Source organism: Pristiophorus japonicus, unplaced genomic scaffold (assembly GCF_044704955.1).
Source record: "Pristiophorus japonicus isolate sPriJap1 unplaced genomic scaffold, sPriJap1.hap1 HAP1_SCAFFOLD_662, whole genome shotgun sequence".
Classification (NCBI taxonomy): domain Eukaryota; kingdom Metazoa; phylum Chordata; class Chondrichthyes; family Pristiophoridae; genus Pristiophorus; species Pristiophorus japonicus.
This window is the reverse complement of record NW_027254575.1, coordinates 219,580-243,174: the sequence shown is the minus strand read 5'-3', so window position 1 is coordinate 243,174 and position 23,595 is coordinate 219,580. Positions and strand designations below refer to the sequence as shown.

Genomic DNA, 23,595 nt, shown 5'->3' with positions numbered 1-23,595 from the left:
GGAGCACTGTGTACAGTTCTGGTCTGGTTAGACCACACTTGGAGCACTGTGCACAGTTCTGGTCCCAGAAACCTGGGTTAGACCACACTTGGAGCACTGTGCACAGTTCTGGTCTCCATATACATAGGTTTGACCACACTTGGAGCACTGTGTACAGTTCTGGTCCCATATACCTGGGTTCGACCACACTTGGAGTACTGTACACAGTTCTGGTCTCATATACCTGGGTTAGACCACACTTGGAGCACCGTGCACAGTTCTGGTCCCATATACCTGGGTTAGACAACACTTGGAGCACTGTGTACAATTCTTGTCCCATATATCTGGGTTGGACCACACTTGGAGCACTGTGCACAGTTCTGGTTCTATATACCAGGGTTACACCACACTTGGAGCACTGTGTACAGTTCTGGTCCCATATACCTGGGTTAGACCACACTTGGAGCATTATGCATAGTTCTGGTCTCCATATACCTGGGTTAGACCACACCTGAAGCACAATGCACAGTTCTGGTCCCATATACCTGGGTTAGACCAGACTTGGAGCACTGTGCACAGTTCTGGTCTCCATCTACCTGGGTTAGACCACACTTGGAGCGCCGAGCACAGTTCTGGTCCCATATACCTGGGTTAGACCATACTTGGAGTACTGTGCACAGTTATGGTCTCCTTATACCTGGGTTAGACCACACTTGGAGCACCGTGCACAGTTCTGGTCCCATATACCTGGGTTAGACCACACTTGGAGCACTGTGCACAGTACTGGTCCCATATACTTGGGTTAGACCACACTTGGAGCACTGTGCACAGTTCTGGTTCTATATACCAGGGTTACACCACACTTGGAGCACCGTGCACAGTTCTGGTCCCATATACCTGGGTTAGACCACACTTGGAGCACTGTGTACAGTTCTGGTCCCATATACCTGGGTTAGACCACACTTGGAGCATTATGCATAGTTCTGGTCTCCATATACCTGGGTTAGACCACACCTGAAGCACAATGCACAGTTCTGGTCCCATATACCTGGGTTAGACCAGACTTGGAGCACTGTGCACAGTTCTGGTCTCCATCTACCTGGGTTAGACCACACTTGGAGCGCCGAGCACAGTTCTGGTCCCATATACCTGGGTTAGACCATACTTGGAGTACTGTGCACAGTTATGGTCTCCTTATACCTGGGTTAGACCACACTTGGAGCACCGTGCACAGTTCTGGTCCCATATACCTGGGTTAGACCACACTTGGAGCACTGTGCACAGTACTGGTCCCATATACTTGGGTTAGACCACACTTGGAGCACTGTGTACAGTTCTGGTCTCCATATACCTGGGTTCGACCACACTTGGAGCACCGTGCACAGTTCTGGTCCCATATACGTGGGTTGGACCACACTTGGAGCACTGTGCACAGTTCTGGTCCCATATACCTGGGTTTGACCACACCTGGAGCACTGTGCACAGTTCTGGTCTGGTGAGATCACACTTGGAGCACTGTGTACAGTTCTGGTCTGGTTAGACCACACTTGGAGCACTGTGCACAGTTCTGCTCCCAGAAACCTGGGTTAGACCACACTTGGAGCACTGTGCACAGTTCTGGTCCCAGAAACCTGGGTTAGACCACACTTGGAGCACTGTGCACAGTCCTCGTCTCCATATCCATGGGTTAGACCACACTTGGAGCACTGTGCACAGTTCTGGTCCCATACATCTGGGTGTCGAGGAAATTTCTAAGTTAAAGTAACTCAAGCGGAGATTTCAGAGTCTTGCTTCAAGAGATTCTTTTAATATGTACAGGCGAGATATCTCGGAGAGATGCTTGGTCCTTACCAAGGCAATACTCCGAGATTCTATAGAAACTTGTTCCATCTTTATACAGAAAAAAAGGAATTTTATCTCTACAATTGACACCTACATTATTCAGGAACATTACCAATTCTAAACAGGGCACAAAGGTCAGTTTACACAGCCCAACAGTATCTTGTCACGTCATTATTCAATCTTTTCGAGGGTCAGCAAGATCATCACTAAAAGCCCCTCTTATCAGAGAAATCAGTTTGTCCAGGCAATGGGGGTATCTTAACATATACAAATACCAGATGTACAGCTTTCATGTTATCTGTTCTTTTCTAACAAAGAAGAGACATCAAGTATTTTCTGGCCTTGCAGGATTCTGCAGTCTCAGCACAGAATGAAACTTACTAAAAGGAAGAGAGAAATTTAACCCCTTCCTATATCGTGAACTAAAGTTCTTCCACAACTCCCTCCTTGTTGATCTTTTATCTTTAATGATCAACATGCTTTCCTTCTTAGAAAGAAAAGGGAGGCTCATACCCCTCGGGGTAAGGTCTCATCTCTAAACATTCTTTTTCATTATAGTCATCTAACTGTCCCTCTATTCTGTTTAACCTTCCTTTCACAATCACATTTTTCTGCTCTATTTTTTCTACTAGGTTCATTACTTGTCCTAACAGGGATCTTACTTTCAGCCCCATTCCACAGACAATTAGCAGCAGAATCAGCAAAATTACACCAAGTACTACTATCGGGTGTATTGCCAGTTTTAATACCGCTGTTGCCCTGGGGGACCAGCCTAGGAATATATCCCACCAGTGATGCGCTGTTATAGAGGTAACTGTGTTTGCTATTCGTACTAATTGTCCCTTTTTAAAACTCATTTCTATCTCAAATTGGTGAATATCTCTGCCCCGCTTGGACAATGCCTTTTCTATTTCTTTGTCATTTTGTCTGTTATGTAGCCAGATACCTGTAGTTGCTGTAGCCCTTCATCCCACGCGTTTCTCAACTCTATACTTTCTCCTATTAGTCCTCCTACAACCTGGATTTTGTTTTGCAGGGTCTCTATATCTATTGTGTTCAAGGCTCCCATTCCTACTCCTACCCCACCTAATACAGTTCCCAGCACGTCTCGCTTTTTTCTCAAGGATCGGTCCAGTGTGACTCCAACACTGGTCGTGTTGCAACCATCCCTCTCCCTTAGCGGATATAGGATTTGTATGGTTAAATTTACTATACCTGGGGATCTTACTACCGATATGCAGGTGGTCAATATCCGTTTTAAATGGCCCGGATCTCTGGGGGAATGCCTATTTTTATTATGTGTCCACTGTTTAATATAGGTTCCCCCATGTAGTATTTTTGTACGGTTCATGCACTTTACCCATCCTCTGTTTTCTATTTTAAAATGACAATCTTCTTCGGGGTCACAAAACGTGCCATTAGTTTCTTGGCTCTCAGCTATTTCCTTGCTGGTCAGGCATGTCATATGTACCTTCCATTTCAAGGTTATGTTAAATCCTTCCTCACTGGTTATTTTCACTTCCCCTGATCTTGGGTCCACCCCTATTCCGCAGGCCTCACACCTTACTGTGAAGTTCCCCACTTTGCAATCCTCTTTTTCCGAACATACATAAGTGTCCTGCTGTCCTGCTTTGTCAATCGTGCCCCAGGCCATTTCTCCTTTCCATATTTTACCTTCTTTTATAAACCTTTCTTCTGTTTTAACTCTTCCCACTGCCAGAAGGATTAACATACCCAGTGTCCCCTGATAGTTTTGCCAGGAGTCCTTCCTCATCTTCCTCCCTTTGTTTTCTTCTATAATGCTCCTGAACCAATTCGTTAAAATAATAGCTTACTAGTACAATAGTAACAGTGATCCACAAGATAAAGACCCAAATTGGTATACAGGCAAGTTCTGACATCTAGCTTGATACTTCGGGGTATTATGCTCTTAGTCCAGCCTGGCTCGGTAGAAACAAAAGGGGATGAGTACAGTTCTTTTCGGGGTGTGTCCGCCCTAGCTCGGTATTTCTTCTTCTTGCTGTGTTTCGTCTGGAAGGTAGTATTTACATCGGGTGGCGTGTATCCAATTTGGATGTTTTTCCAGTTTCAGGGCGGTTCTTGTTGTGAGGATTATCTGATATGGTCCCTTCCACCTAGGAGAAAAAGATTCCTTGTTTAGAGTTTTCACTAATACTTGCTCTCCCGGCCTGAAAGGGTGCATGTTTCCCTCTGACGGAGGTACTTGGGTCTGTTTTATTCGCTCATGCAGGCTTCTCGCTATTTCACACATGGCCTGAGCATATTTTAGCGACTTTTCGTCATTCCAAATTAATGCTACCTTTTCTGCTCCTAGTGGCGGTTTCACACCAGTAGGCATTGGCCTTCCTAATAAGGCTTCATGGGGTGTCAAACCAGTATTTCGGTTCTTTTGGTTTCTTATGGTATATAGTACCAATGGAAGGGCATCTGGCCATTTTAGTCCTGTTTCTTGACATACTTTAGTAAGGGTGGACTTTATCACTCCATTGACTCTTTCCACCATGCCTGAGGACTGAGGTTGATACGGTATGTGCAATTTCCACTGGAAACCTAGCGCTTCGGCTAGATTCTGCACTATTTTTCCTGTAAAATGTGTTCCTCTGTCACTATTGATTCCCATAGGTATCCCATATCTTGGCACTATTTCTTTAAATAGGATCTTCACTACTGTTCGGGCATCATCCTTCCTTGTTGCATATGCCTCTACCCACCTTGTAAACATATCTACTATTACTAATAGATACTTAAAGCCTAATACTGGAGGCATGTGGACAAAATCAATTTGCAAATTTTCAAAGGGCATGCTTGGTTGGGGTAGATGGTCATATTCTGCAGGCGTCTTTCCTCTATTGTTTTGTTGGCAAATTTGGCAGGTTTTAGCAATTTTCTCAATTATTACTGTTATTCCTGGTGCATACCATTGCGCATTGATAGCATGTATCATCCCTCCTTTGCCCATGTGAGCCTGACCATGAGCTAGGCGAGACAAGGGCAAAAACAAAGACCTGGGACATACAGTTCGTCCGTCAGGATGGGTCCAGATATTATTTTTTAAAAAAACATCCTTGTTTCTCCCATGTTTTTCTTTCCTGCACTGTAACTTGTTGCTGTGCTATTTCAAGTTGTTGGGCACTCAGTGTTGGCAGAGGGGAGACTGAGGCTGCCTGTAGGCAGCACGTCTGTTCCAAAGCGGCTCGTCGGGCCGCCTCGTCGGCCCTCCTATTTCCTATTGATACTTCATCTTCACCAGTTGTGTGGGCTGCGCATTTAATAACAGCAACCCTTTTTGGCAATTGAATGGCATCTATCAGGTTAAGCACTAATTGTGAGTGCTTAATATGCTTCCCGCCAGAGGTGATGAAGCCTCTGTTTTTCCATAGTTGTCCAAAATCATGGACTACACCAAATGCATATCTTGAATCGGTATATATATTAGCAGATTGATTTTTAGCTAATATACATGCTCTAGTTAGGGCGAACAATTCAGCTGCCTGTGCCGAGGTTCCGGGGGGCAAGGCAAATGCCTCAACAATTTCATATGGGTTCACAATAGCATAGCCTGCCAGGAGCAAATTGTCTGATGGTCTGTGAGACGACCCATCTGTATAAAGAATGAGATCGGGATTGTCCATTGGTTCCGTAAGCAAATCTGGTCTAGGCATGGTAGCCATCTCCACTGTTGACAGACAGTCGTGCTGGTCTGGGTCCTCTATTTCTCTAGTGGAGCTGGTAGGAACAAAAACAGCAGGGTTTACTGCAGGCGCACGGCGAAAAGTGTAGTTAGGGTGTGACAACAGCAGCACCTCGTAGCCTGTCCTTCGGGATGCTGTGAAATGCTGAGTTGCTGCGGAATTCAACAATAACAGCACCGCATGCGCGGTGATAACAGTGCACGGATAGTCCAATACAATTGGTACTGATTTTTCCACCATGACCGCAGTAGCGGCTACAGCACGCAGACAAGCAGGCATTCCTCGTACTACTGGGGGGAGCATTACCGAATAATAAGCAACTGGTCTATTTCCCCCACCATGTTCTTGGGTTAACACTGCTGTTGCGAATCCTTCTTTTTCATTCACATACATTTGAAAAGGTTTCGAATAGTTCGGAAGTCCCAATGCTGGAGCGTTAGTAATAGCATTTTTTTTAACTGTTTAAATGCTTCTTCCCTCTCAGGGGTCCATTCCACTTTAGGTGGGGACCCTATGGGGCACCGCAGAATAGACTTGTCCAACATGGTTTTTATGTTTAGCCCAGAGTTCGGGGGACACTTGACTCAGTGCCATTGGTATGTTAGGGCTAGTTTGTCCGGGGGGTTGCTGTTTTTCAAACGTAGCATCGTGCCCTTTTCTCTCCCAGTGGAGAATTCCTCTGTCACGGGTGATAAATTCTAGCCGTATATCCTGCAGTTCTATCATCGCCCATGGTTGATAACCTGGTCGCTGTCTTTTCTCTTCTATGTCTAAGATCATCCCGCCCATGTCTTTAGGTTTTGCTGGGGGCTTTACAGCCAATGTCAGATGGGGTGTCGTATTTTCTTCTTTAAATCGTTTTTGTTGTAACGGTGTTAGCTCCACGGCCACCCCCAACCCTTCAGATCCGAAATAAATGTGGGGAGTAGCTTCTATTACTTTGTTTTTATTTAAGAACGGTTGCACAAAGCGCTGATAGTCTTCAGCCCTGTGTCGAGTATACCAGGCTGTACAGTGAAGCTGAACTGCCTCAAAGCTTGTTAAGATGATATACAATAACTCTTTAATATTAGGGTCAATTTTAATCTTTAAGTTTTCCACTGCCTCTTTTATCAGGGGGGAGTAGAAGTTGCCACTCAGTTGCCAACTATAAAGGGCAGCACTTTCTTCATTCTTTTCCTCTTTCTCTCTTTCTATCCCATTAAAGAACTGATGAATGTTATTTGGAGGGATCTCCATAAACATCCCTTCCTTTGTGCAATATATTGTGGCTCCTAGTTTGCACAAAGTCTGTCTTCCTAATAGAGGGAGAGGCGTTGTCTTAGAGACTATCAGGGTTTCGTCATTAACTTGTTGTCCTTCAATTGTCAATTTAGTAGGTTCGGATAAAAAATCTTTCAAGGGGACGCCGGCCACACCCATGCTTAAAACAGTGGTGTTGCTTACGGGTAATCCCACAGAGGGCGGTACAGAGGACATAGTGGCGCCGGTATCCACCAGGAACTTTACATAAGTGTTTCCTACTTTTAGTATTGCTAAGGGATTTTCTTCTATGTCCGTTGATAAGCGAAGAGTCGCTGCCTGTACCGTTATGCCTCTGGGGCATCCCTATGCTGATTGATACGGATTGGGGTTAGAAAAGGAAAATTGAGGGGCTGGTGGAGGTGGAGGTTCGGAAAAGTTCCCTTGCGACCCTCTATTCTGTTTGGGCGGGCATCTACAGTCGCGAGCCCAATGCCCTATTCTTCCACAATTTCTACACTCATCTTGAGAGCGATCTCGCTGTGACCACTGTCCTCTTCCTCTTCCTCCACCCCTAAATCCCCCTCGATTCTGCGCCTGCCCTCCGCCTCTCTGCTGGTAATATTGACCTGTTGCTTTGGTTTTACTTACGTAATTGAACAATCCCTCCCTGTCCATGTTTGCCAAGACAGTGACTGTCTCTTTCCAGGTTTTTCCTTGCCAATCTAAAACTTTAATTTTGTAGGTCTTTGCATGCTGTGGTAACATGCAGTTCAGCAGTGTTTGTACTGCTAAAGGTTCATTCGTATCTAAGGGTATTCCTGCATACTCCTCCCAGCTATTTTTCCACCTGGCTGCGAAATCTATCATTGATTCTTCCGCTTTCTGCAAACAGCGAGTAACCTCCCCTATATCCCCATGTTGTCTAGCCCCTTGTAGAATTGCATTCCGTCCTCTATTCTGTAGCCAGTGTGTTAAAGATTCGTTTCCTTCATTTAGCAAATCATTATTAGCTCTCCAATCCCCTTCTTCTCCGGGCGGGATATGGAACATATCTTTTACTCCCTGCCAGGAAGATCCGTACGCTGCTTGTAATAATAGTTTAACATTCCCTGGTAGCGGATTATAAATTGTACAGGTCTGCTCAAGCCAGTTATGAAATGCAACAGGTTTCTTTACCGGGTTTGGGGCTGCAGAGATCATATCTCTGGCCTCTCCCAGAGACCAGGGTTTTAAAACCGCTGTGGTTCCTATCATTACTCGGGGATTTTGGAGGAGGAGGGTAGAGTCGGCTTCTGCCTGAGCTGGGGTTGTTTGTGACCTTAGGACCATACCAGCTCTCAGATTGGCTCCCCCTTTCTTTCTCTCCTGATTTATTCTCTGATATTTTTACTTTCGGAGGCTGATGTCTTTTTGCAACCTCTAGCCATTTAATAAAACATTTATCCATATAATCTTTGTCCCAAGTAGGGTCTCCTCCCCCTTCCTTAGTTATTTTCCTCCATTCTTCGATTAAAGACAATTTAAAACTTCCTCCATATGGCCAGTCCCCATCAGACCAACCATATAAATCACTACTAAATGTTACCGCGTATCTGTCGTCTCCTGTTTCTTTAATTACAGTGTCCGCCGGCGAGCCGGGTGGCACAATTGGATCTCCTACCTTCTCTCGTTGCTTTACTACCTTACGAATCCTTTTTTCAGTTTTACGCTGCATACTCATTCTTTTAGTTGGAGGGTCGGTTTTCTTCCCTTTTCTAGGAACTGGACGCAAGCATCCTGCTCGACTAGAGCTGTTTCCCATTCTCTCCGGGTGCAGTTTCTCGCGGTGTTTGCTGAAACGAAAGGTTAAGACACGCCCACAAAAATATATACACACACAGTATTTACAAAGCGCTCACCGGTGTCTCTTTTCGGCTCGGCTCGGGTCTCCTTTAGCTTTCTTGTTATTTTAGCTTCTTACGGTAGCTACCCTATGCCTCACCCTTCCGGGATCTCGGCGGCTTGCCCCCTTTTCTAGGACAGCCTAGGCACTTTCCCCCTTAAGCTGGGAAAATCCTTTTAAAATTCCTCTTTTGCTTTTAAGCCAATTTTTACTTTTAAACTTGTTCGTTTGGGATCTCGTTATCAGAGGTCCTGCAGACTACGCCAGAAACTGTCGAGGAAATTTCTAAGTTAAAGTAACTCAAGCGGAGATTTCAGAGTCTTGCTTCAAGAGATTCTTTTAATATGTACAGGCGAGATATCTCGGAGAGATGCTTGGTCCTTACCAAGGCAATACTCCGAGATTCTATAGAAACTTGTTCCATCTTTATACAGAAAAAAAGGAATTTTATCTCTACAATTGACACCTACATTATTCAGGAACATTACCAATTCTAAACAGGGCACAAAGGTCAGTTTACACAGCCCAACAGTATCTTGTCACGTCATTATTCAATCTTTTCGAGGGTCAGCAAGATCATCACTAAAAGCCCCTCTTATCAGAGAAATCAGTTTGTCCAGGCAATGGGGGTATCTTAACATATACAAATACCAGATGTACAGCTTTCATGTTATCTGTTCTTTTCTAACAAAGAAGAGACATCAAGTATTTTCTGGCCTTGCAGGATTCTGCAGTCTCAGCACAGAATGAAACTTACTAAAAGGAAGAGAGAAATTTAACCCCTTCCTATATCGTGAACTAAAGTTCTTCCACACTGGGTTAGACCACACTTCGAGCACTGTGCACAGTTCTGGTCCCATATACCTGGATTAGACCACACTTGGAGCACTGTGCACAGTTCTGGTCCCATTTCCTGGGTTGGACCACACTTGAGAGCACTGTGCACAGTTTTGGTCCCATTTCCCTGGGAAAGAGCACACTTGGAGCACTGTGCACAGTTCTGGTCTGGTTAGACCACACTTGGAGCACTGTGCACAGTTCTGGTCCCAGAAACCTGGGTTAGACCACACTTGGAGCACCGTGCACAGTTCTGGTCCCATATACCTGGGTTGGACCACTCTTGGAGCACTGTGCACAGTTCTGGTCCCAAAATACCTGGGTTAGACCAGACTTGGAGCACTGTGCACAGTTCTGGCCTCAATATCCCTGGGTTAGACCACACTTGGAGCACTGTGCAAAATCTGGTCCCATATACCTGGATTGGACCACTCTTGGAGCACTGTGCACAGTTCTAGTCCCATGTACCTGGGAAAGAGCACACTTGGAGCACTGTGCACAGTTCTGGTCTCCATATACCTGGGTTAGACCACACTTGGAGCACCGTGCACAGTTCTGGTCCCATATACCTGGGTTAGACCACACTTGGAGCACTGTGTACAGTTCTGGTCCCATATACCTGGGTTAGACCACACCTGGAGCACTGTGCACAGTTCTGGTCCCATCTACCTGGGTTACACCACACTTGGAGCACTGTGTACAATTTTGGTCCCATATACCTGGGTTAGACCACACTTGGAGCATTGTGCATAGTTCTGGTCTCCATATACCTGGGTTAGACCACACCTGAAGCACAATGCACAGTTCTGGTCCCATATACCTGGGTTAGACCAGTCTTGGAGCACCGTGCACAGTTCTGGTCCCATATACCTGGGTGAGACCACACTTGGAGCACCGTGCACAGTTCTGGTCCCATATACCTGGGTTAGACTACACTTGGAGCACTGTGCACAGTTCTGGTCCCATATATTGGTTTGAGCACACTTGGAGCACTGTGCACAGTTCTGGTCCCATTTACCTGGGTTAGACCACACGTGGAGCACTATGCACAGTTCTGGTCCCATATACCTGTGTTACACCGCACTTGGGGCACTGTGCACAGTTCTGGTCCCATATACCTGGGTTAGACCACACTTGGAGCATTGTGCATAGTTCTGGTCTCCATATACCTGGGTTAGACCACAGCTGGAGCACTGTGCATAGTTCTGGTCCCATATACCTGGGTTGGACCACATTTGGAGCACTGTGTACAGTTCTGGTCCCGTATACCTGGGTTCGACCACACTTGGAGCACCGTGCACAGTTCTGGTCCCATACATCTGGGTTAGACCACACTTCGAGCACTGTGCACAGTTCTGGTCCCAGAAACCTGGGTTAGACCACACTTGGAGCACCGTGCACAGTTCTGGTCCCATATACCTGGGTTGGACCACTCTTGGAGCACTGTGTACAGTCCTGGTCCCATATACCTGGGTTCGACCACACTTGGAGCACTGTGCACAGTTATGGTCTCCATATACCTGGGTTAGACCACACTTGGAGCACCGTGCACAGTTCTGGTCCCAAAATACCTGGGTTAGACCAGACTTGGAGCACTGTGCACAGTTCTGGCCTCAATATCCCTGGGTTAGACCACACTTGGAGCACTGTGCAAAATCTGGTCCCATATACCTGGATTGGACCACTCTTGGAGCACTGTGCACAGTTCTGGTCCCATGTACCTGGGAAAGAGCACACTTGGAGCACTGTGCACAGTTCTGGTCTCCATATACCTGGGTTAGACCACACTTGGAGCACTCTGCACAGTTCTGGCCTCAATATCCCTGGGTTAGACCACACTTGGAGCACTGTGCAAAATCTGGTCCCATATACCTGGGTTGGACCACTCTTGGAGCACTGTGCACAGTTCTGGTCCCATATACCTGGGAAAGAGCACACTTGGAGCACTGTGCACAGTTCTGGTCTCCATATACCAGGGTTACACCACACTTGGAGCACCGTGCACAGTTCTGGTCCCATATACCTGGGTTAGACCACACTTGGAGCACTGTGCACAGTACTGGTCCCATATACTTGGGTTAGACCACACTTGGAGCACTGTGCACAGTCCTGGTCTCCATATACATGGGTTAGACCACACTTGGAGCACTATGCACAGTTCTGGTCCCATATACCTGGGTTAGACCACACCTGGAGCACTGTGCACAGTTCTGGTCTGGTGAGACCACACTTGGAGCACTGTGCACAGTTCTGGTCCCAGAAACCTGGGTTAGACCACACTTCAAGCAGCATTCACAGTTCTGGTCCCATATACCTGGGTTAGACTACACTTGGAGCACTGTGCACAGTTCTGGTCCCAGAAACCTGGGTTAGACCACACTTGGAGCACCGTGCACAGTTCTGGTCCCATATACCTGGGTGAGACCACACTTGGAGCACCGTGCACATTCTGGTCCCATATACCTGGGTTAGACTACACTTGGGGCACTGTGCACAGTTCTGGTCCCATATACCTGGGTTAGACCACACTTGGAGCATTGTGCATAGTTCTGGTCCCATATTCCTGGTTTAACCACATTTGGAGCACTGTGTACAGTTCTGGTCCCATATACTTGGGTTAGACCACAATTGGAGCACTGTGCACAGTCCTCGTCTCCATATCCATGGGTTAGACCACACTTGGAGCACTGTGCACAGTTCTGGTCCCATACATCTGGGTTAGACCACACTTGGAGCACTGTGCACAGTCCTGGTCCCATTTCCTGGGTTGGACCACTCTTGGAGCACTGTGCACAGTTCTGGTCCCATATACCTGGGAAAGAGCACACTTGGAGCACTGTGCACAGTTCTGGTCTGGTTAGACCACACTTGGAGCACTGTGCACAGTTCTGGTCCCAGAAACCTGGGTTAGACCACACTTGGAGCACCGTGCACAGTTCTGGTCCCATATACCTGGGTTGGACCACTCTTGGAGCACTGTGCACAGTTCTGGTCCCATATACCTGGGAAAGAGCACACTTGGAGCACTGTGCACAGTTCTGGTCTCCATATACCTGGGTTAGACCACACTTGGAGCACTGTGCACAGTTATGGTCTCCATATACCTGGGTTAGACCACACTTGGAGCACCGTGCACAGTTCTGGTCCCATATACCTGGGTTAGACCACACTTGGAGCACTGTGCACAGTACTGGTCCCATATACTTGGGTTAGACCACACTTGGAGCACTGTGCACAGTCCTGGTCTCCATATACATGGGTTAGACCACACTTGGAGCACTGTGCACAGTTCTGGTCCCATATATCTGGGTTAGACCACACTTGGAGCACTATGCACAGTTCTGGTCCCATATACCTGGGTTAGACCACACCTGGAGCACTGTGCACAGTTCTGGTCTGGTGAGACCACACTTGGAGCACTGTGCACAGTTCTGGTCCCAGAAACCTGGGTTAGACCACACTTCAAGCATCGTTCACAGTTCTTGTCCCATATACCTGGGTGAGACCACACTTGGAGCACCGTGCACAGTTCTGGTCCCATATACCTGGGTTAGACTACACTTGGAGCACTGTGCACAGTTCTGGTCCCAGAAACCTGGGTTAGACCACACTTGGAGCACTGTGCACAGTTCTGGTCCCATATATTGGTTTGAGCACACTTGGAGCACTGTGCACAGTTCTGGTCCCATATACCTGTGTTACACCACACTTGGAGCACTGTGCACAGTTCTGGTCCCATATACCTGGGTTAGACCACACTTGGAGCATTGTGCATAGTTCTGGTCCCATATACCTGGGTTCGACCACACTTGGAGCACTGTGCACAGTTCTGATCCCATCTACCTGGGTTAGACCACATTTGGAGCACTGTGTACAGTTCTGGTCCCATATACCGAGGTTCGACCACACTTGGAGCACTGTGCACAGTTCTGGTTCTATATCCCTGGGTTACACCACACTTGGAGCACCGTGCACAGTTCTGGTCCCATATACTTGGGTTAGACCACAATTGGAGCACTGTGCACAGTCCTCGTCTCCATATCCATGGGTTAGACCACACTTGGGGCACTGTGCACAGTTCTGGTCCCATACATCTGGGTTAGACCACACTTGGAGCACTGTGCACAGTTCTGGTCCCATTTCGTGGGTTGGACCACACTTGAGAGCACTGTGCACAGTTCTGGTCCCATATACTTGGGAAAGAGCACACTTGGAGCATTGTGCACAGTTCTGGTCTGGTTGGACCACACTTGGAGCACTGTGCACAGTTCTGGTCCCATACATCTGGGTTAGACCACACTTGGAGCACTGTGCACAGTTCTGGTCCCATTTCGTGGGTTGGACCACACTTGAGAGCACTGTGCACAGTTCTGGTCCCAGAAACCTGGGTTAGACCACACTTGGAGCACCGTGCACAGTTCTGGCCTCAATATCCCTGGGTTAGACCACACTTGGAGCACTGTGCAAAATCTGGTCCCATATTGCTGGGTTGGACCACTCTTGGAGCACTATGCACAGTTCTGGTCCCATATACCTGGGAAAGAGCACACCTGGAGCACTGTGCACAGTTCTGGTCTGGTGAGACCACACTTGGAGCATTGTGCACAGTTCTGGTCCCAGAAACCTGGGTTAGACCACACTTCAAGCAGCATTCACAGTTCTGGTCCCATATACCTGGGTGAGACCACACTTGGAGCACCGTGCACAGTTCTGGTCCCATATACCTGGGTTAGACTACACTTGGAGCACTGTGCACAGTTCTGGTCCCAGAAACCTGGGTTAGACCACACTTGGAGCACCGTGCACAGTTCTGGTCCCATATACCTGGGTGAGACCACACTTGGAGCATTGTGCACATTCTGGTCCCATATACCTGGGTTAGACTACACTTGGGGCACTGTGCACAGTTCTGGTCCCATATATTGGTTTGAGCACACTTGGAGCACTGTGCACAGTTCTGGTCCCATATACCTGTGTTACACCACACTTGGGGCACTGTGCACAGTTCTGGTCCCATATACCTGGGTTAGACCACACTTGGAGCATTGTGCAGAGTTCTGGTCCCATATTCCTGGTTTAACCACACTTGGAGCACTCTGCACAGTTCTGGTTCTATATCCCTGGGTTACAACACACTTGGAGCACCGTGCACAGTTCTGGTCCCATATACTTGGGTTAGACCACAATTGGAGCACTGTGCACAGTCCTCGTCTCCATATCCATGGGTTAGACCACACTTGGAGCACTGTGCACAGTTCTGGTCCCATACATCTGGGTTAGACCACACTTGGAGCACTGTGCACAGTTCTGGTCCCATTTCCTGGGTTGGACCACTCTTGGAGCACTGTGCACAGTTCTGGTCCCATATACCTGGGAAAGAGCACACTTGGAGCACTGTGCACAGTTCTGGTCTGGTTAGACCACACTTGGAGCACTGTGCACAGTTCTGGTCCCAGAAACCTGGGTTAGACCACACTTGTTGCACCGTGCACAGTTCTGGTCCCATATACCTGGGTTGGACCACTCTTGGAGCACTGTGCACAGTTCTGGTCCCATATACCTGGGAAAGAGCACACTTGGAGCACTGTGCACAGTTCTGGTCTCCATATACCTGGGTTAGACCACACTTGGAGCACTGTGCACAGTTATGGTCTCCATATACCTGGGTTAGACCACACTTGGAGCACCGTGCACAGTTCTGGTCCCATATACCTGGGTTAGACCACACTTGGAGCACTGTGCACAGTACTGGTCCCATATACTTGGGTTAGACCACACTTGGAGCACTGTGCACAGTCCTGGTCTCCATATACATGGGTTAGACCACACTTGGAGCACTGTGCACAGTTCTGGTCCCATATATCTGGGTTAGACCACACTTGGAGCACTATGCACAGTTCTGGTCCCATATACCTGGGTTAGACCACACCTGGAGCACTGTGCACAGTTCTGGTCTGGTGAGACCACACTTGGAGCACTGTGCACAGTTCTGGTCCCAGAAACCTGGGTTAGACCACACTTCAAGCAGCGTTCACAGTTCTGGTCCCATATACCTGGGTGAGACCACACTTGGAGCACCGTGCACAGTTCTGGTCCCATATACCTGGGTTAGACTACACTTGGAGCACTGTGCACAGTTCTGGTTCTATATACCAGGGTTACACCACACTTGGAGCATTGTGCATAGTTCTGGTCCCATATACCTGGGTTAGACCACACTTGGAGCACTGTGCATAGTTCTGGTCCCATATACCTGGGTGAGACCACACTTGGAGCACTGTGTACAGTCCTGGTCCCATATACCTGGGTTCGACCACACTTGGAGCACTGTGCACAGTTCTGATCCCATATACCTGGGTTAGACCACATTTGGAGCACTGTGTACAGTTCTGGTCCCATATACCTAGGTTCGACCACACTTGGAGCACTGTGTACAGTTCTGGTCCCATATACCTGGGTTGCACCACACTTGGAGCACTGTGCACAGTTCTGGTTCTATATCCCTGGGTTACACCACACTTGGAGCACCGTGCACAGTTCTGGTCCCATATACTTGGGTTAGACCACAATTGGAGCACTGTGCACAGTCCTCGTCTCCATATCCATGGGTTCGACCACACTTGGAGCACTGTGCACAGTTCTGGTCCCATACATCTGGGTTAGACCACACTTGGAGCACTGTGCACAGTTCTGGTCCCATTTCCTGGGTTGGACCACACTTGAGAGCACTGTGCACAGTTCTGGTCCCATATACTTGGGAAAGAGCACACTTGGAGCATTGTGCACAGTTCTGGTCTGGTTAGACCACACTTGGAGCACTGTGCACAGTTCTGGTCCCAGAAACCTGGGTTAGACTACACTTGGAGCACCGTGCACAGTTCTGGTCCCATATACCTGGGTTGGACCACTCTTGGAGCACTGTGCACAGTTCTGGTCCCATATACCTGGGAAAGAGCACACTTGGAGCACTGTGCACAGTTCTGGTCTCCATATACCTGGGTTAGACCACACTTGGAGCACCGTGCACAGTTCTGGTTCCATATACCTGGGTTGGACCACTCTTGGAGCACTGTGCACAGTTCTGGTCCCATATACCTGGGAAAGAGCACACTTGGAGCACTGTGCACAGTTCTGGTCTCCATATACCTGGGTTAGACCACACTTGGAGCACCGTGCACAGTTCTGGTTCCATATACCTGGGTTGGACCACACCTGGAGCACTGTGCACAGTTCTGGTCTGGTGAGACCACACTTGGAGCACTGTGCACAGTTCTGGTCCCAGAAACCTGGGTTAGACCACACTTGGAGCACTGTGCACAGTTCTGGTCCCAGAAACCTGTGTTACACCACACTTGGAGCACTGTGCACAGTTCTGGTCCCATATACCTGGTTTAGACCACACTTGGAGCACCGTGCACAGTTCTGGTCCCATATACCTGGGTTAGACTACACTTGGAGCACTGTGCACAGTTCTGGTCCCAGAAACCTGTGTTACACCACACTTGGAGCACTGTGCACAGTTCTGGTCCCATATACCTGGTTTAGACCACACTTGGAGCATTGTGCATAGTTCTGGTCCCATATACCTGGGTTAGACCACACTTGGAGCACTGTGCATAGTTCTGGTCCCATATACCTGGGTGAGACCACACTTGGAGCACTGTGTACAGTCCTGGTCCCATATACCTGGGTTCGACCACACTTGGAGCACTGTGCACAGTTCTGATCCCATATACCTGGGTTGGACCACACTTGGAGCACCGTGCACAGTTCTGGTCCCATATACCTGGTTTAGAGCACACTTGGAGCACTGTGTACAGTTCTGGTCCCATATACCTGGGTTGCACCACACTTGGAGCACTATGCACAGTTCTGGTCCCATATACCTGGGTTAGACCACACCTGGAGCACTGTGCACAGTTCTGGTCTGGTGAGACCACACTTGGAGCTCTGTGCACAGTTCTGGTCTGGTTAGACCACACTTGGAGGACTGTGCACAGTTCTGGTCCCAGAAACCTGGGTTAGACCACACTTCAAGCAGCGTGCACAGTTCTGGTCCCATATACCTGGGTGAGACCACACTTGGAGCACCGTGCACAGTTCTGGTCCCATATACCTGGGTTAGACTACACTTGGAGCACTGTGCACAGTTCTGGTCCCATATATTGGTTTGAGCACACTTGGAGTACTGTGCACAGTTCTGGTCCCATTTACCTGGGTTAGACCACACTTGGAGCACTGTGCACAGTTCTGGTTCTATATCCCTGGGTTACACCACACTTGGAGCACCGTGCACAGTTCTGGTCCCATATACTTGGGTTAGACCACACTTGGAGCACTGTGTACAGTTCTGGTCTCCATATACCTGGGTTCGACCACACTTGGAGCACCGTGCACAGTTCTGGTCCCATATACGTGGGTTGGACCACACTTGGAGCACTGTGCACAGTTCTGGTCCCATATACCTGGGTTAGAGCACACTTGGAGCACTGTGCACAGTCCTCGTCTCCATATCCATGGGTTAGACCACACTTGGAGCACTGTGCACAGTTCTGGTCCCATACATCTGGGTTAGACCACACTTCGAGCACTGTGCACAGTTCAGGTCCCATTTCCTGGGTTGGACCACACTTGGAGCACTGTGCACAGTTCTGGTCTGGTTAGACTACACTTGGAGCACTGTGCACAGTTCTGGTCTGGTTAGACCACACTTGGAGCACTGTGCACAGTTCTGGTCCCAGAAACCTGGGTTAGACCACACTTGGAGCACTGTGCACAGTTCTGGTCCCATATACCTGGGTTACACCACACTTGGGGCACTTTGCACAGTTCTGGCCTCCATATACCTGGGTTAGACCACACTTGGAGCACTGTGCACAGTTCTGGTCCCATTTCCTGGGTTGGACCACACTTGGAGCACTGTGCACAGTTCTGGTCTCATATACCTTGGTTCGACCACACTTGGATCACTGTGCACAGTTCTGGTCCCATATACCTGGGTTAGACCACACTTGGAGCACTGTGCACAGTTCTGGTCCCATATACCTTGGTTGGAGCACACTTGGAGCACTGTGCACAGTTCTGGTCCCATTTACCTGGGTTGGACCACACGTGGAGCACTGTGCATAGTTCTGGTCTCATATACCTTGGTTAGACCACACTTGGAGCACTGTGCACAGTCCTGGTCCCATATACCTGGGTTCGACCACACTTGGAGCACTGTGCACAGTTCTGGTCTCGTATACCTTGGTTAGACCACACTTGGAGCACTGTGCACAGTTCTGGTCTCATATACCTTGGTTAGACCACACTTGGAGCACTGTGCAGTTCTGGTCCCATATACCTGTGTTAGACCACACTTGGAGCACTGTGTACAGTTCTGGTCCCATATACCTGGGTTGGAGCACTGTGTACAGTCCTGGTCCCATATACCTGGGTTCGACCACACTTGGAGTACTGTGCACAGTTCTGGTCTCCATATACCTGGGTTGGACCACACTTGGAGCACTGTGCACAGTTCTGGTCTCATATACCTGGGTTGGACGACGCTTGGACCACTGTGCACAGTTCTGGTCCCATATACCTGGGTTAGAGCACACTTGGATCTCCGTGCACAGTTCTGGTCCCATATACCTGGGTTAGACCATACTTGGAGCACTGTGCACAGTTCTGGTCCCATATACCTTGGTTGGAGCACACTTGGAGCACATGTGCACAGTTCTGGTCTCCATATACCTGGGTTAGAGCACACTTGGATCACCGTGCACAGTTCTGGTCCCATATACCTGGGTTTGAGCAGACTTGGAGCACCGTGCACAGTTCTGGTCCCATATACCTGGGTTCGAGCAGACTTGGATCTCCGTGCACAGTTCTGGTCCCATATACCCGGGTTAGACCACACTTGGAGCACAGTGCATAGTTCCGGTCCCATATACCTTGGTTAGAGCACACTTGGAGCACTGTGCACAGTTCTGGTCCCATATACCTGGGTCAGACCACACTTGGAGATCTGTAGAAAGGTGACAGCTGTGTAGTGACCTGATCGAGGTCTTTAAGATTATGACGGCGATTGATAGGGTAGACGTAGAGAAGATGTTCCCAGTTGTGGGGACCATCAATATAAGACAGTCACTGATAAATCCAATGGGGAATTCAGGAGAAACTTCTTTACCCAGAGGGTGGTGAGAATGTGGAACTCGCTGCCACAGGGAGCGGTTGAGGCGATTAGTGTCGATGCATTTCAGGGGAAGCTGGATAAACATATGAGGGAGAAAGGAATAGAAGGATATGGTGATGGGGTGAGATGGAGAGGGGTCGGTGGGAGCGTGTGTGGAGCATAACCCCCGGCACGGAGCTGTTTCTGTGCCGTGAATACTTTGAAATATGTACGTATGTGTGTGTATATATACAACAACTTGTATTGATATAGCGCATTTAACGTAGTACAATCTCCCATATATATGTGTATATATGTAAGTGTGCGTGTTTTCATATAATATAAACACCGTGCAGACCTTCAGGGAACACGGGGCGTACAGTACCAGACAGAAGTGAACCGATCCTTTACCAGCTGTGTACTGTACATGTACAGGAGACACTGAGACACACACTGGGTGTACAGTACCAGACAGGAGTGAATCGTTCCTTTACCCTCTGTGTACTGTACATGTACAGGAGACACTGAGACACACATGGGGTGTACAGTACCAGACGGGAGTGAATCGTTCCTTTACCCGCTGTGTACTGTACATGTACAGGGGACACTGAGACACACACGGTGTGTACAGTACCAAACGGGAGTGAATCGTTCTCTTTTACGCGCTGTGTGTACTGTACATGTACAGGAGACACTGACACACACGGGCCGTAGTGTACCAGAAGGGAGAGAACCGTTTATTGGGATCGCACTTTGCCCCGGCCGTCCTGATTGTCCTTGTGATCTCGCCAGTCTGTCCGCAGCCTCTTGTTGTCTTCACAGGGGCGATGAGGATACAAAGTATAACGTTCTGAACGAGGGGACGTACGCACAGAGCAAGGCCGAGGCGGAGAAACTTGTCCTCAGTGCCAACGGGGCGAAGGTGAGACCGAGATTGAGGGGCGCCAGGGTCTGGGAGGGTCGCAGATCAAAGGTCGCACTCAGGGGGACCCATTTACCCGGAGTGAAAGAACTCCCATTCATACAGCACCCTAATTTAAAAAAAAAAATTTTTATTCGTTGCCAATCTTTCCAATTCTTTGTCAAATCACAAACGCCAGAGGTCACCTTGCACACATCAAGGATCACTCTGCGCCAATGCTCTTAGCCAAAAGGCCTAGAGCCACTGCACCGTTCCTGGAAGTACTGCAATACCAGGTTCGTGCCATGGAGGTGGATGGGTCAGGCCCCCCACACACCTCCGTGGAGGTGGATGGGTCAGGCCCCCCACCCAGCTCCTATTTCCAATGTCGCTAAACGACCCACGCCGCTTCACAAGAGTAATGATCAGGCAATGAGCCTCATGAGGAGATATTAGGGGCAGGTGACTAACAACTTGGTCAAACAGGTTAGTTTTAAGGAGTATCTTAAAGGAGGAGGGAGAGAGAGGCGGAGAGGTTTAGGGAGGGATTTCCTTCCAGTCGCAAAAACACCCATCAAACATTACCCTTTGCTTCCTGCCTCTGAGCCAATTTTGGATCCAACTTGCCACTTTGCCCTGGATCTCGTGGGCTTTGACTTTCGTGACCCGTCTACCATGTGTAACCTGATCAAAAGCTTTGCTAAAATCCATGTACACTATATCGGGAAGTTATTCGCTTCCAGCTCCTGACGGACCGTGTTGCGGAGTTGGAGCTGAGGGTGGATTCACTCTGGAGCATCCACGATGCTGAGAATGACGTGAGTATCACGTGTAGCGAGTTGGTCTTACCGCAGGTGAGGGTCCACAGCCAGATAGGGAATGGAAGACCAGCAGGAAGGTAGTGCAGGGGTCCCCTGTGGCCATCCCCCTGCAAAACAGATACACTGCTTTGAGTACTGTTGAGGGGGATGACTCATCAGGGGAGGGCAGCAGCAGCCAAGTTCATGGCACCATGGCTGGCTCTGTTGAACAGGAGGGGAGGAATAAGAGTGGGAGAACAATAGTGATAGGGGATTCAATTGTAAGGGGAATAGATAGGCGTTTCTGCGACCGCAAGCGAGACTCCAGGATGGTATGTTGCCTCCCTGGTGCAAGGGTCAAGGATGTCTCTGAGCGGGTGCAGGACATTCTAAAAAAAGGAGGGAGAACAGCCAGTTGTCGTGGTGCACATTGGTACCAACGACATAGGTAAAAAAAAGGGATGAGGTCCTACGAAACAAATTTAAGGAGCTAGGAGCTAAATTAAAAAGTAGGACCTCAAAAGTAGTAATCTCGGGATTGCTACCAGTGCCACGTGCTAGTCAGAGTAGGAATCGCAGGATAGCGCAGATGAATACGTGGCTTGAGCAGTGGTGCAGCAGGGAGGGATTCAAATTCCTGGGGCATTGGAACCGGTTCTGGGGGAGGTGGGACCAGTACAAACCGGACGGTCTGCACCTGGGCAGGACCGGAACCAATGTCCGAGGGAGAGTGTTTGCTAGTGCTGTTGGGGAGGAGTTAAACTAATATGCAGGGGGATGGGAATCAATGCAGGGAGACAGAGGGAAACAAAAAGGAGACAAAAGCAAAAGACCGAAAGGAGATGAGGAAAAGTGGAGGGCAGGGAAACCCAAGACAAAAAACAAAAAGGGCCACTGTACAGCAAAATTCTAAAAGGAAAAAGGGTGTTCAAAAAACAAGCCTGAAGGCTTTGTGTCTTAATGCAAGGAGTATCCGTAATAAGGTGGATGAATTAACTGTGCAAATAGATGTTAACAAATGTGATGTGATTGGGATTACGGAGACGTGGCTCCAGGATGATCAGGGCTGGGAACTCAATATCCAGGGGTATTCAACATTCAGGAAGGATAGAATAAAAGGAAAAGGAGGTGGGGTAGCATTGCTGGTTAAAGAAGAGATTAATGCAATAGTTAGAATGGACATTAGCTTGGATGATGTGGAATCTATATGGGGAGAACTGCAGAACACCAAAGGGAAAAAAACATTAGTGGGAGTTGTGTACAGACCTCCAAACAGTAGTAGTAATGTTGGGGAGGGCATCAAACAGGAAATTAGGGGTGCATGCAATAAGGGTGCAGCAGTTATAATGGGTGACTTTAATATGCACATAGATTGGGCTAACCAAACTGGAAGCAATACAGTGGAGGAGGATTTCCTGGAGTGCATAAGGGATGGTTTTCTAGACCAATATGTCGAGGAACCAACTAGAGGGGAGGCCATCTTAGACTGGGTGTTGTGTAATGAGAGAGGATTAATTAGCAATACCGTAGTGCGAGGACCCTTGGGGAAGACTGACCATAATATGGTGGAATTCTGCATTAGGATGGAGAATGAAACAGTTAATTCAGAGACCATGGTCCAGAACTTAAAGAAGGGTAACTTTGAAGGTATGAGGCGTGAATTAGCTAGGATTGATTGGCGAATGATACTTAAGGGGTTGACTGTGGATGGGCAATGGCAGACATTTAGAGACCGCATGGATGAACTACAACAATTGTACATTCCTGTCTGTCGTAAAAATAAAAAAGGGAAGGTGGATCAACTGTGGCTGTCAAGGGAAATCAGGGATAGTATTAAAGCCAAGGAAGTGGCATACAAATCGGCCAGAAATAGCAGCGAACCCGGGGACTGGGAGAAATTTAGAACTCAGCAGAGGAGGACAAAGGGTTTGATTAGGGCAGGGAAAATGGAGTACGAGAAGAAGCTTGCAGGGAACATTAAGACGGATTGCAAAAGTTTCTATAGATATGTAAAGAGAAAAAGGTTAGTAAAGACAAATGTAGGTCCCCTGCAGTCAGAATCAGGGGAAGTCATAATGGGGAACAAAGAAATGGCGGACTAATTGAACAAGTACTTTGGTTCGGTATTCACTAAGGAGGACACTAACAACCTTCCGGATATAAGAGGGGTCAGAGGGTCTAGTAAGGAGGAGGAGGAACTGAATGAAATCCTTATTAGTCGGGAAATTGTGTTGGGGAAA

The 23,595-nt window shown here is 48.3% G+C and overlaps 1 protein-coding gene across 1 annotated transcript in view; it reads left to right on the top strand.

Annotated features, from left to right (window-relative positions):
* The window catches only part of LOC139255979 (3 beta-hydroxysteroid dehydrogenase type 7-like), a 59,550-nt gene that overhangs the window by 29,065 nt on the left and 6,890 nt on the right, over nucleotides 1–23,595 (top strand). Inside the window, exon 4 of the mRNA XM_070874064.1 lies at nucleotides 20,477–20,576. Within this exon, the coding sequence (XP_070730165.1) occupies nucleotides 20,477–20,576 (100 nt within the window). The remainder of the gene's footprint in view (nucleotides 1–20,476; nucleotides 20,577–23,595) is intronic.